The following is a 14274-nucleotide window of genomic DNA, read 5'->3' on the forward strand; positions in this document are numbered from 1 at the left end:
CATTCGAAGTCGTCAAGACGATGGGAAGATGGGCCAGTGATGCCTTCCAGATCTATCTTCGAGATCACGCTCAGATTCTCGCACCATACCTTCAAGCAACGCCTGCCATTCAAGATGAATTCCTGCGGCACACAATGCCCCGCATTCGGTGACGGGTTCTTCATGTAAGCATCCATCCTCCTCCTAGTTCTATGGGTATCTTCGGTTCGCTCGATGCGTCGTCGAACTCCTAGACATTTGGGAACCGCAGCTCACCTTTTATCTGGCAGGACACGCAACTCGGGACCGGGAGGCGCTGCGCGCCTTCGCCCAAATCGCTCAGAAATAGGATATGTCGAGGATCGCGAACATCGAATATTCATAGCACGGTAGTCGAGACAATGTTAATGTGATTCTCCAAGCAGAACTGCTCCAAGTGACTCGCAAAGATTGATAGTCTATTATGTAACGAGGAACGAGTGTAGGAATAGAGTTAAGTCTTTGCGCAAGCGTCGGAGGCAGTACGAACCTTCTGACTTCGTACTGCAACGTCGCGCCGTATCGTCTCAGTCGTCCTCAACGACGACGTTCTTCCTCCTTCTCTTTTCCCCACCCACCGCTCCCTTTTCAAACACGCGATGGTTCGTATCAACACTCAAGCATCGCTCATCGCTCTCCCTCTTCGGTGGTCCGGACTGCGCCCGATCCCTGTCATGAGTAGTTCGCGATGGTTTTTCTTTTCCCTCCCACCCTCGCAGCTCACCTTTTATCTGGCAGGACACGCAACTCGGGACCGGGAGGCGCTGCGCGCCTTCGCCCAAATCGCTCAGAAATAGGATATGTCGAGGATCGCGAACATCGAATATTCATAGCACGGTAGTCGAGACAATGTTAATGTGATTCTCCAAGCAGAACTGCTCCAAGTGACTCGCAAAGACAGCTATCGTGACAGTCATTCTGCAACAATTTCATTACATAATGTCCCGAGCTGCGGCGAACCCGGAATTACCACTTTTGCGATATCTCCGAGACTACTATTACTGCGATGCCATCTCATGATCATCGAATTTGCTTCAAATTCTCGTTATTAACGTCTTTTTTACCAACATCATATCCTACTAGTATCCGGTTACTCGCTTCCAGCTATGCCAAGATCGCCTGATTATCCGGGTCCCCCGCATCACGTCGTTCCCCGCTGATATAAAATGTCTCGGATTCATCACTTGGATTAGGCGTGTCTTCACCCATCACAGAGATGCGTCAAGTCCACCTCGCCGTGCTCCTTGGCTTTGCCGCTTTTGCCACAGCTTTGCCATCTCCCTCCATTGATACTCATGATTACAATCATTACGATCGTCGCTCAACCAAAGATGCCAAAGTGCTAATCCTTGGAGGAGGTGTTGCTGGCGTCATTGCAGCGCGCACGTTACACCGCAAGGGCATCGACGACTTTCTGATCGTCGAAGCGCGCGATGAGCTAGGTGGAAGGATGCAGAATTATACTATTGGCGTCCCTGGAAAGCAGTACACCGTCGAAGTCGGTCCTAATTGGATCCAGGGAACGCAAACTGGCAGTGGGCCAGCTAATCCCATTCTGACCCTCGCTCGAAAGCACCACGTCAAGAACCAGTATAATGACCTTGATGGCAGTATCAGTACGTTTACTATTCTACTTTCATCTTATTTTGTCTGTACTCACCACTGGTGAATAGCGACTTACGACTATAATGGGCTCAAAGACTATCGTGACATCTTGGACACGTCAATTGATCAATTCACTCAAATCGTAGCTGATGCAGGTATGGCCTTCTGCAGTTTGTCAGCTGTGCCATGCTCATATGTTCCTTAAGGGGAACGCGTCAAGTTGCAGCAGGTTGACCTCAGCCTTCAAAGCGCGTACGGCATCACCGGTGCAAAACCAAAGAACATATACGAAGCAGCTTGTCAGTATTATGAAGTCGACTGGGTACGTGAATCTTTCCTGTCCATGCCTACCGCGTTCCTAATGTCAAACTCGTCAGGAATGCAAGTTTTCCTTTTCTTAGACGTCTTCATCCTGCTAATCATTGCAACCGCACATCCAATAGATGCACAGGTGCGAGGACTCGATCACGTTGTTGCTTGCGATTCTCACTGTCTCGTATTAGGCCCCAGACCAGAATTCGTGGATAGCATCAGCCTGGGTATTTACATAGTATTCCACTGTGCACCTACCAGCGCCTGACGACCTTACAGAACAATAACTTTACCTTTGATGTTGATATGGGTGGCTTCTCAGACGAGAATAACCTCTGCATCGATCAGCGTGGCTTCAAAACCATCATCCAGGCCGAAGCTGTAGAGTTTCTTCAACCTGAGCAAGTCTCCCTGAATTCTGTTGTCACGACGATTGCATATAGTGGGGATGGGGTGACAGTCACCCTAGAAAATGGTACTGCTCTCACCGCGGACTACGTGCTTTGCACGTTTAGTCTCGGAGTACTGCAATACGGTGATGTCGCGTTTAAACCTGATCTTCCTTCGTGGAAGACGGAGGCCATTCAGAGCATGGTCATGGTATGTTTACTCAATGCTAACATTTTCGACAACTCAACTGTCCCCAGGCTACGTATACCAAAATCTTCTTGCAGTTCGAAGAAAAGTTCTGGTTCGATACTGAGGTACGGATGAATATCGCCGTTAAATATTTCTCTGACATCCAGAATAGATGGCCGTCTATGCAGACAAACAACGGGGGAGGTATCCGATTTGGCAGAGTCTTGACCACGTCAAATTCTTCCCTGGTTCTGGTCTCGTCTTTGTGACTGTCACCGTAAGTCCGCATGATTTTTGTTCTATGCGTTCCTGTGGCTGATTACACGGACATTCAGGGTGATTTCTCACTGCGCATCGAGGGCATGGAAGATTCAGATGTTCAAGAGGAAGTTATGGAAGTCCTCCGAGCCATGTACCCTAACACCACTGTCCCTGATCCTGTCGCATTCCATTTCAAACGCTGGAACGCGGATCCTCTCTTCCGCGGCTCTTACTCCAACTGGCCCCCTTCTTTCCTTCCCGGTCACTCAGAAAACCTGAGGGCTTCGGTAGACAAGAGGCTGTGGTTTGCGGGTGAAGCCACGAGCTTGAAGTATTTCGGTGCGTGTTTTTCCTGAGTGCGGTTCGCTTGTTCATCAGAGCGAAAAAAATTAAATGCAGGTTTCCTTCATGGTGCATATTTCGAGGGGCTGTACGCTGGCGAGGACATCGCAAAGTGCGTTGAGGGTTCTGCATGCACTGGACGGGAGCATTTGAATAGTGTGGTTGATGCTTCCCCCTATCCCTTCGTGTCCATCACGCCTTAGGTGTTTAAATTCGAGTCATGTTGTTGTTGGATTGTTTGGTATCGTTTTCGAGCACCATCAGTAATTAACTCTTCATGTCAAGAACGACCCTCATCATTTGTCTGGCCTACATTTTTTATGGCCAATTATTGTCCTATTAAGAAATACTTCTCTGCAGGACATTACAGTTTAGTCTACAGGACCCCAGTGTCCTTTTTCATCTCCTGATTCACGAATGCTCTGGTGTGGGGCGTCCTCCCACCAGTCCGCCGTTCCCGCCGACGGCCTACATGATATATATGCGCACCTTCACGACTCGTAGAATGTTTTGCGATACGGTTCTAGAATCTACTTGTCAGTCACCGGTACCGGTCAAAATTGGAATGACCTCATTCTTGCAGTAGTTGTGAGACACGGTCATCTTGATACGGTCTCGCCCGCAATCGGATCGTCGGATGTCTCACAATTGTTCCGTTGTCAGTGCACGTATAAAAGCTGCCCTCTGCTAATACTTCCACTTCATCTCTCTCCACTTCCTTTGTTTCACTCGTTTGACGTTTAACTTCATAGTACATCACGCTTTGCTTGCGGTGCTCGACGACTCGAGGCGAACCCAAACTACGAAAACCCAAATTACGAACTTGGTACGATCTAACCGATCTCAGCGAGTATGCGAATCGGACTACTTGGACTTACTCTGGCACGAGGTTGGTTGACTTGCGTTTGAAGATTCGAAAGGCCCAGTGACTCGATCTCCGATGCTGCGTCTTAATACTCTGCCATTCGAACCACGCACTTGGTACGATCTAGTACTAAACCGATTTCGAGTATGCGAACTCGACTCAGACTAGTGACCTGTATTTGCTCTGGCACGAAATTGGGTAACCTTGGTTCGAGTTCGAGGGATAGGACCGCATTTCTTCGGTGGGCTTTTACGACTTTGACAGGGGTTCGATGTCTCGATCACTTCCTGAAAACGACTGTTGAGCTCAACTTGAAGCTTGTCGATCTCTTGAACGGTCTCTGCTTCTCGATACTTTTCTCATATGGATTTCCTTTGCTTCTGACTTTCCTGGATCTTATCACAGTCGGACCGCTTAACCTCTCGATCGAGTCTCGATGACCACCGACTATGGCACGATTGACTCATCAAGTTATTGCTTACTGGTCGCGGATAAACTTCACGCCTTTTGCATTTGCCTCGAGATGTCCTTACGACCCATACTACGATCTCGTTAACGCAGCATTTCTTGGAACCTTCAAGCAGGTTTTAAGGTTCCCTTCCAGCTCCGATCGACCTCGAGTTTCGCTTTGGACGCTGACTGGCCCTGCGGGTTACATTCGATCGGACCGTCACTTTCACTCTCACTTGCCGTCAGACTTTGCTCTTGGGCGATGATGCTTATGGCACTTCCCTTACTCAGCATGCTGACCACAATTCATGTTCAACAGTCCAACACCTGCTGCTTTGTACACCATCATTCCGCCTTGATTCCGCTCCTCTATTAATCCGAGTCCCGCCCCTTCATGTATATGGATTGCCACTAGTGCGATATTGTATGTATTCGGACATGGACCCGCTTGGTTCGTACGATGCACAGGATCCTAGTCCTTCAACTTGAAGTTAACCCTAGGTCGCAGGGCATTGATCCTGCTCTTTCAAAGCCGAACTGAATCCATTTCGATTGAAGACGTTCGACAAATTGCCCACATCACACCCAGTTCTACGGCCCGCCTTTTTCCTAAATATCTTTAAGCAAGCCCATAACCTTTTCCCCAAAGAAAGTAGTTATCACCACAAACCTCGCCTCTGCTGCCAAAAAAGGACTTTTTCTCACCTTCAATGGTCGAGCATCTGATCGAGGCTTTACATACCATGCCAACGACCATACTGCACCGACGTGAAAGGAGAAACATGTCTCCCTGCCACACTGATAGTACAAGTTTAGGGCGCAAGTGTTCATCCTATAGATGTTCGGTTTCCCTTGCTTGGTAGTAGAGACTGCACTGAGTTAAGTTTACAACATTTCACAGGTAAGGTTGTTACATATACATGTTCCTATATACATTCTAGAATTATTCCTAAGAGATCGTCTGGTGTCCGAGTATGTGGTAAAATGGTACAGTGTGCGAAATTGCAATACGAGCTCAAATCTATAATGATGATCCTACAGTCCGAATACAAACGAGAAATGCAAACTTGTCTTAGTACATCGAAGCAAAATCTCCGCGAACCGGTTGCTCCAACCTCTTGTACCAATCCCAATAAGACTCCGCAGCGTCAAATTTGGAAGTAGAAGGTGCAGGTACAACTGAATCAAGGGCTGAGTATCCATGATCGGGGAATGCAAGAGAGACCGGTGAGCCAAAAAGGTCCATGTCATCTTCCCCCTCTTGATCGGTAATCGGTACGAGGGGCATACCAGAGGGTTGCTGGGGTGTGGAGTGTTGTTCATGTGGTGCCTGGACACTGGATCCCACATCGGACAGGGATATAATGTTCTGCGTGAAGGGCGTAACCTTCTGAGTCGTAGAGCTCAGTTTTGGGGCCTGAACAAGTGATTGCGCAGCGGGGCCAGAAAGAGTGTCTGACTCGGGTACAAACGGGGGTGGGGTTTGCTGGGCCGCCTGTCCAGGTCCTGTCGCTTGAAACGTGAATGGTCCTTGAGGTACGTTGACCGGGGGCGATACCGCGAAGGTTCCGGTGGCCAAATTCGTGGGTGGGACAACACAAGATTTTTCCTGGTTCCTGGAACATTGGTCAGATTTGGCATGACGCTTGAGTCCATCACCGCGACTGAAACTAGTAAAAATAGATATCTCAGCCCCAAGTCACATTTGAAAGTAGCAGGGTACTCACTAGTGGCCACAGCCTAGACACAGCAAGCGATTGGTTCGCTTCTGATGCCTGTTGGTTTGTTTATGCTTGTGTACGCTGCATTCCTTCAGGTATATCTCTACGCAGTGCTCTTTCAAGCATTTGTACATGACTTTCCCTTCCTTGACGACCCGTTGCTGATGAAACAGCCGTCAGCGGGATGGTGAGAACCAAAGAAATAAAATCGGCTCACAAATTCTGGATCGTTATCAGGGCGAATGCGGGAATTTTTCTGTTGCTTCTTTCGTACCGCCCCATCACTATTCACTGCCTTGCGCTTGGTACGCTGCACCGAGCTGCCTTCAGCTGTGCAATTGGATGGCGCTTGGTGCGCAACTCCCTGGTCGAAACGTTGGTCGCAACTGGTTGCTTGTATTTGAGATTGCACCACGGAGGAGGCAGGGGGGTGCTGCTGCATGATCGGCGCCTGAAGGTCTTTCAGTGAGTGCAAAGCCGGCCAATGTTTCACCCCCTCTGGGAGTGCAGGCAGCTGCGCTTGCATGACCGGAGCGTCAAAAATGGCGGCTGCCTGCACTGACGGAGGGATCATGCTGTCGTAAGGTGGGAATGAGGCCATACACGGCTGATGGGAATAAGTGTTAGGTGTGGGAGCAACACTTGCAGGCCCCGCCGTCATTTGCATAGATTGTCCATATTGTATACCACCAGCACCGAACGTGGAAGACATTTCATAGTCTGCCTTGGGAGCCGGTCTAGGCGGAACAAAGTTTTGATTGATATACAAGTCCAGAGGGTATGCTTGGAAACGTGACTGAGGCAGAAGCTGGGCATGAAGCTCCGGCTCATGCTGGCGAAAGTCTTGCGTTCCCCGAATCGGGTATGGCTGCCATCGATTATCAACATTTTTCTGGGGACGCGGGGTCTTGCTGCGTTGACGAGCAGTGTCAAAATTATAGTATTCGGGCGCATTGTCTAGAGTTTTCAACGCGAAGGAGTTTGGGCCCATCTGAGCTTGACGTTGGTCTGTCATTGAATCGGATTGAGAAGGTAAAGAGGTAGTGTGTGTTGCAGTCTTTGTCTATGGTAGGACCGTGCAAGTGACAGAATATGAAGGATGTTTAAACACTTGGATGTGGAAGAGAAGATGCGATTTGTGGTGAAGATGAGGAAAGGGATGTAGGACCGCTATTTAAATTGATGGGAAGCCCGCTTCAAGTAAATAAAGCGGAGGACTTACGCTGCGGTGCGTCCCTCCCCTTTCATTCGCGTCCTGGTCCAACTTGTTGCCCAGGCAAAGCGGTCAGAGCACACGAATTGGTGTCATACAAAGGGATGCATCCGCCATCCTTTCACGCGCAGATTCTGTCAACGGATAATAGTAGACCATCCGGATATCCCCCCGTACGACTGGGTGCATGTTCAATTCGATCGTTGATGGTCAAATTTCAGAAGGCTCGGAAGCTTTCTTCCTGCGAGAAGATGAGTTATTTATGAACAATATTAAACGCGACGCGCTGGAACTGAATCATAGAGTGCTTTCCCCTTTAATTGTGCATGTCGATAAATTTTCCTGCGTGAATAGGACTTGTCATATGCTCCAGATGCTGCCGGGAATCATCGGCATCATACTTGAAAATCTGATTGACAAAACTTATCAATACAAAACCATCAGACAGGGGATCGCATGCTTATGGATACGAATAAGAAATATCATGTCCAACTAGAAGGATGTGTCTCTCCAAGCGCCTAAGTCAAGGGATTAAGACCGCCTCGCACCTGCGGAATTTTCGTTAGCGCTGCTAATCGACTTGGTATTTGTTTAACTTGAAAAATAATTTGTAGAAACACATTGTCTCCCCGCCGTGGGCTTGGGCATTCCACGTGTCAAAGCACATATGAAAGTTCAATGAAACAGGACAAATGCAATATAAAGGGGCTGCACTAGCCAACCTCTATCGCTCCCGGGCGTGGCGCGTTTTCTAAGCGTCCACAGCGTCAGGGTGCACAGAGAATGATATTCTCGGACGAGACTTAGTCGATCTTTGCAAAAACGGAGTCTGGGATGAAGGGGGAATGTCGCCGATATATAGACTGGAATGTATTTATGTCATCTATCCAGATGATGCATTCTTGGTCGTATACTTTCAGCTCTGTGGAAGAATGTAGTCTAAACGGAGACACACCTCAAGATGCCTCAGTGCCTATGCCAAAGAAGTGGTCTCCATTAAAGGTGATGTGAACCAATGATGTGCTGTTTCATGACGGCGAAGTACAGGGTTCTTTTGACTGGTGCACTTACTACGAGGGGTTGGATGCTGTTGAATGTCAAGGAGGATAGTGTTTCAAGATAATGTATTCAGACGGAGGATGCGCTGGACTTCCACATGCGAATGGCTAGATGGTAAACCCTGTCTGATATCATACTTGGGTGAGCCATTCTCTGGTCATAATGGATGTCGGTCAAGACTCGTTGGAACAAGTCTCACTTGCTTAGTCAGCATCAGGTTGTTGGTTCGCTTGAACGGGCAATTCAGATTTCAGAACTCAACTTGTTACTTGAACGTGCACCCTTCACGGTGGCTCACTCGTACTTCAATGTCTTGCGGTTGGATTCTACTTGTCGGTCACCGATTGACTGGTCAAGATTGGAATGAATCATCCAAGCTAGCTGCTCGGATGTCTCACAATTGCAATTTCTCAACGCCCATAAAAGGCTGTAGCCTCTCTTATTGGTGAACTCCTTTTGACCTCCAACTTCACACTGTATTCAAGCTATATTCGCGGTATACAATAAGATGGCCCGAACCACTGTGACGATCTAATCTATTTTGACCATGCGACTTGGACTACCCGGACTTGCTCTGACGTGAGGTTGGATTCAAGTTCGAGTGAGAGGACTGTGTCACTCACGACTCTCCAATGAGCCTTTTTGACTGCGACGGTCGGGTCTTGGGTCGAACTATCTTTTGTTCCGAGTCGATGGCATCTCTTGAAATCGACTCGTTCCTCCAACTTAAATCGTGACCTTGTCTTCTCCTAGTCTATCTCCACTTCTCATCGCTATCTTGACTTTCTTGCTTCCAAACCATCCTGGATCTCACCACATCTCGCAGTCCGCTTGCAATTGTCCTCACGATTTCCCTACTGGCGACGACGGGTAACTGCCCCGCTGGGTAAACCTTGGCCATTTACCCTGAGATGTCAATTTTTCATGACCACTCGTCACGATCTCGTTTGAGCAATATCTATTGCTAATTCAGCCAGGCGCTCATGGTCCCTTCGACCTCCGATCGACCTCCACCCCTCTGGCTCTGTGCTTTCAATCGAAATATTGCTTATCCTTTCTTTCGATGGACTTTGTTCTTGGGCGATGATGGCTTCGACCCTCTCCCCGAAATGCTTACTACTGGATCAGACTCCCACTTCGCATGCCCCTTGCCGTTTTCCACTTTCAGTCTTGGTAATGAATTGGTCCTTGACATCTCCCTCAATTTACTGTGCGCGTTATCAAGAATGATGGCATCTCTGCTGCGAGGCGTAATTAGCTAGAAGTTTCGATCGACACCACTCCCATGGTTGCTGTCCCAGGAGATTTCAATTCGACAACATATCAACCTTTTTCGACGTTCACACTTTCCATGACTTCCGGTGTAAGATCCTACTTGCTAACATCTCAATCGAAAGGATCGACTTGGATTTTACTGGCTTCCGCGAATGGCAATTCACATTCACGCGCTCGTATGGGGTTGGTCCCTAGCGCATGACTCTTGTTTTTGAGCACTTTTCTATATTGCGGACCTGCGGTACCAATGGTGAGTTTCAAACCTCCGCTCTCACGGTTACATCTCCAACTACCAATGACAACCTCCAGGGTGCCAATTACTGTCGTCGGTGCCTAGACTGGCTCATTCCGCTGTTTTCTTTCACATTTTCTCATCTTGGATATATTCTCTGGTATATAACTTACCGGCTCTTCCTCGACTGCGCACTGGATACCTTGTGACTTGTATGAGCGTTGGGTCCTGGGACTTACAAATGGTGAGATCTAATATCATATATGCCGTCGACCAGTTTAAATATTGTTCTACAGCATGGTGCATCACGCTTTGCTTGCGGTGCTCGACGACTCGAGACGACCCCAAACTACGAACTTGATGCGATCTCGAGTATGCGGCTTGGACTACTTGGACACACTCTCGCACGAGGTTGATTGGCTTGCGTTCGAGGTTTCGAAAGAAAGGCCCAGTGACTCGATCTCCACTACTGCATCTTAATGCTCTGTCATTCGAACCACGCACTTGGTACGATCTACTAAACCGATTTCGAGTATGCGATCTCGACTCAGACTACCTGTATCTGCTCTAGCACGAGATTGGGTAACGGTTCGAGTTCGAGAGATAGGACTGCGTTTCTTCGGTGAGCTTTTACGACTTTGACAGGGATGAGATGTCTCGATCACTTCCTGAAAACGACTGCTGAACTCACACTTGTCGATGATCTCCTGGACGATCTCTCTATCTCGATACTTTGCTCATCTGAATTTTCTTTGCTTCTGGCTTTCCTGTATCTTATTACATATCACAGTTGGACCGCTTGACCTCTCGATCGAGTCTCGATGACCACCGACTATGGTACGATCAACTCAACGAATTATTGCTTACTGGTCGCGCGTAAACTTCACGCCTTTTGCATTTGCCTCGAGATATCCCTACGACTCATACTAGGATCTCGTTAACGCAGCATTTCTTGCAACCTTCAAGCAAACTTTTACGTTCCCTTCGAGCTCCGATCGACCTCGAGTTTCGCTTTGGACGCTGACTGGGCCTGCGGGTTACATTCGATCGAACTTTTATTTTCACTTTCACTTGCTGTCAGACTTTGCTTTTGGGCGATGGCGGCTTTGACTCTTCCCTTACTCTCAGCATGCTGACTACGATTCATGTTCAACAGTCCAACACTGCCTCCTGCTATCATTGCACCTTGATCCCGCTCCTCTATTAATCCGAATCCCGTCTCTTCGTGTACATAGATTCCCACTAGTGCGACACTGCGACATTGTATAGCATTCGCACCTTAGCCCGCCTAGTTCGTACGACGCACGGTATCCTAGTGCCTCGTAAATTCTAGGTCGCAGAGCATGGGTCTCGCCCTTTCAAAGCTGAACCGAGGCCATTTCAATTGAGTTTCCTAAAGATATTTAAGCAAGCCCATAATCTTTTCCCCAGAGAAAATAGATATCACCCTCACTGCCTAATCGCCACAAACTTCGCCTTTGCTGCCAAAAAATGACCTCCTCCCACCTTCAATGGTCGAACATCCAATCGAGGCTTTACACACCATGCCATCGACTCTACTATGTCGACGTGAAAGGAGAAACACGTCTCGCTGCCACACTGGTGTAGTACAAGTGCGCAGGTGGTCATCCTATAGATGTTCGGTGTCCCTTGCTTGGTGGTAGAGATTGCATTGAGTTAAGTTTACAACGTTTCACAGGTAAGGTTGTTACATATATATATTCTAGAATTATTCCTAAGAGATCGTCTGGTGTCTGAGTATGTGGTAATATGATACAGTGCGAAATTGCAGTCCGAATACTAACGAGAATATGCAAACTTGTCTTAGTACATCGAAGCGAAATCTCCGTGAACCGGTTGCTCCAATCTCTTGTACCAATCCCAATAAGACTCCACAACGTCAAATTGGGAAGTAGAAGGTGCAGGTACAACTGAATCAAGGGCTGAGTATCCGTGATCGGGGAATGCAAGAGAGACCGGTGAGCTAAAAAAGCTCATGTCATCTTCCCCCTCTTGATCGGTAATCGGTCACGAGGGGCATACCAGAGGGTTGGTGGGGTATGGAGCGTTGTTCATGTGGTGCCTGGACACTGGATCCCACATCGGGCAGAGATAGAATGTTCTGCATGAAGGGCGTAACTTTCTGAGTCGTAGAGTTCAGTTTTGGGGCCTGAACCACTGGTTGCACAGCGGGGCCAGAAAAAAAGTTCGACTCGGGTACAAACGGGGGTGGGGTTTGCTGGGCCGCCTGTCCAGGTCCTGTCCTTTGAAAGGTGGATGGTCCTTGAGGACCGTTGACTTGGGGCGATACCGCGAAGGTTCCGGTGGCCAAATTCGTGGGTGGGACAACACAAGATTTTTCCTGGTTCCTGGAACATTGGTCAGATTTGGCATGACGCTTGAGTCCATCACCGCGACTGAAACTAGTAAAAATAGATATCTCAGCCCCAAGTCACATTTGAAAGTAGCAGGGTACTCACTAGTGGCCACAGCCTAGACACAGCAAGCGATTGGTTCGCTTCTGATGCCTGTTGGTTTGTTTATGCTTGTGTACGCTGCATTCCTTCAGGTATATCTCTACGCAGTGCTCTTTCAAGCATTTGTACATGACTTTCCCTTCCTTGACGACCCGTTGCTGATGAAACAGCTGTCAGCGGGATGGTGAGAACCAAAGAAATAAAATTGACTCACAAATTCTGGATCGTCATCAGGGCGAATGCGGGAATTTTTCTGTTGCTTCTTTCGTACCACCCCACCACTATTCACTGCCTTGCGCTTGGTACGCTGCACCGAGCTGCCTTCAGCTGTGCAATTGGATGATACTTGGTGCGCAATTCCCTGGTCGAAACGTTGGTCGCAACTGGTTGCTTGTATTTGAGATTGCACCACGGAGGAGGCAGGGGGGTGCTGCTGCATGATCGGCGCCTGAAGGTCTTTCAGTGAGTGCAAAGCCGGCCAATGTTTCACCCCCTCTGGGAGTGCAGGCAGCTGCGCTTGCATGACCGGAGCGTCAAAAATGGCGGCTGCCTGCACTGACGGAGGGATCATGCTGTCGTAAGGTGGGAATGAGGCCATACACGGCTGATGGGAATAAGTGTTAGGTGTGGGAGCAACACTTGCAGGCCCCGCCGTCATTTGCATAGATTGTCCATATTGTATACCACCAGCACCGAACGTGGAAGACATTTCATAGTCTGCCTTGGGAGCCGGTCTAGGCGGAACAAAGTTTTGATTGATATACAAGTCCAGAGGGTATGCTTGGAAACGTGACTGAGGCAGAAGCTGGGCATGAAGCTCCGGCTCATGCTGGCGAAAGTCTTGCGTTCCCCGAATCGGGTATGGCTGCCATCGATTATCAACATTTTTCTGGGGACGCGGGGTCTTGCTGCGTTGACGAGCAGTGTCAAAATTATAGTATTCGGGCGCATTGTCTAGAGTTTTCAACGCGAAGGAGTTTGGGCCCATCTGAGCTTGACGTTGGTCTGTCATTGAATCGGATTGAGAAGGTAAAGAGGTAGTGTGTGTTGCAGTCTTTGTCTATGGTAGGACCGTGCAAGTGACAGAATATGAAGGATGTTTAAACACTTGGATGTGGAAGAGAAGATGCGATTTGTGGTGAAGATGAGGAAAGGGATGTAGGACCGCTATTTAAATTGATGGGAAGCCCGCTTCAAGTAAATAAAGCGGAGGACTTACGCTGCGGTGCGTCCCTCCCCTTTCATTCGCGTCCTGGTCCAACTTGTTGCCCAGGCAAAGCGGTCAGAGCACACGAATTGGTGTCATACAAAGGGATGCATCCGCCATCCTTTCACGCGCAGATTCTGTCAACGGATAATAGTAGACCATCCGGATATCCCCCCGTACGACTGTGTGCATGTTCAATTCGATCGTTGATGGTCAATTTTCAGAAGGCTCGGAAGCTTTCTTCCTGCAAGAAGATGTATGAGTTATTTATGAACAATATTAAACGCGACGCGCTGGAACTGAATCACAGAGTACTTTCCCCTTCAATTGTGCATGTCCATGAATTTTCCTGCGTGCATAGGACTTGTCATATGCTCTAGATGCTGCTGGCAGTCATCGGCATCATACTTGAAAATCTGATTGACAAAACTTATCAATACAAAACCATCAGACAGGGGATCACATGCTTATGGATACGAATAAGAAATATCATGTCCAACTAGAACGATGTGTGTCTCCAAGCGCCTAAGTCAAGGGATCACACGAGCAAATGTCAAGGTGTATTTTCAAGTCAATGACGACGAGTAACCCAGTTCCGTGAATTGATATGTAAATGCAGTGTCCATCACGGACGATGATGAGACCGCCTCGCACCTGC

The 14274-nt window shown here is 48.4% G+C and overlaps 3 protein-coding genes across 3 annotated transcripts; 1 reads left to right on the top strand and 2 right to left on the bottom strand.

Annotated features, from left to right (window-relative positions):
• Nucleotides 1–1234: 1234 nt before the first annotated feature.
• On the top strand, nucleotides 1235–3617 carry DFJ58DRAFT_702647 (uncharacterized protein; the record flags this gene model as incomplete). Its single annotated transcript, XM_041383628.1, has 9 exons — nucleotides 1235–1634; nucleotides 1692–1778; nucleotides 1830–1945; nucleotides 2127–2162; nucleotides 2215–2535; nucleotides 2583–2639; nucleotides 2687–2791; nucleotides 2850–3114; nucleotides 3175–3617. 9 exons carry the CDS (start codon nucleotides 1235–1237, stop codon nucleotides 3318–3320), a joined length of 1533 nt encoding a protein of 510 aa, XP_041244495.1. The 3' UTR covers nucleotides 3321–3617.
• A 1887-nt stretch (nucleotides 3618–5504) lies between these two features.
• DFJ58DRAFT_840958 (uncharacterized protein) lies at nucleotides 5505–7168 on the bottom strand (the record flags this gene model as incomplete). The annotated part of the gene is made up of 3 exons (XM_041392660.1): nucleotides 5505–6102; nucleotides 6160–6314; nucleotides 6371–7168. 3 exons carry the CDS (start codon nucleotides 7166–7168, stop codon nucleotides 5505–5507), a joined length of 1551 nt encoding a protein of 516 aa, XP_041244496.1.
• Nucleotides 7169–11746: 4578 nt separating this feature from the next.
• Nucleotides 11747–13639, bottom strand: DFJ58DRAFT_345666 (uncharacterized protein). The gene is made up of 4 exons (XM_041379960.1): nucleotides 13629–13639; nucleotides 12624–13576; nucleotides 12413–12567; nucleotides 11747–12355 (listed from the first exon to the last, which is right to left on the bottom strand). Exons 2-4 carry the CDS (start codon nucleotides 13419–13421, stop codon nucleotides 11932–11934), a joined length of 1377 nt encoding a protein of 458 aa, XP_041244497.1. The 5' UTR covers nucleotides 13422–13576; nucleotides 13629–13639; the 3' UTR covers nucleotides 11747–11931.
• Nucleotides 13640–14274: the final 635 nt, after the last annotated feature.

This window comes from Suillus subalutaceus (assembly GCF_016647625.1).
Source record: "Suillus subalutaceus strain FC151 chromosome Unknown DFJ58scaffold_45, whole genome shotgun sequence".
In the NCBI taxonomy this organism is placed as follows: Eukaryota; Fungi; Basidiomycota; class Agaricomycetes; order Boletales; family Suillaceae; genus Suillus; species Suillus subalutaceus.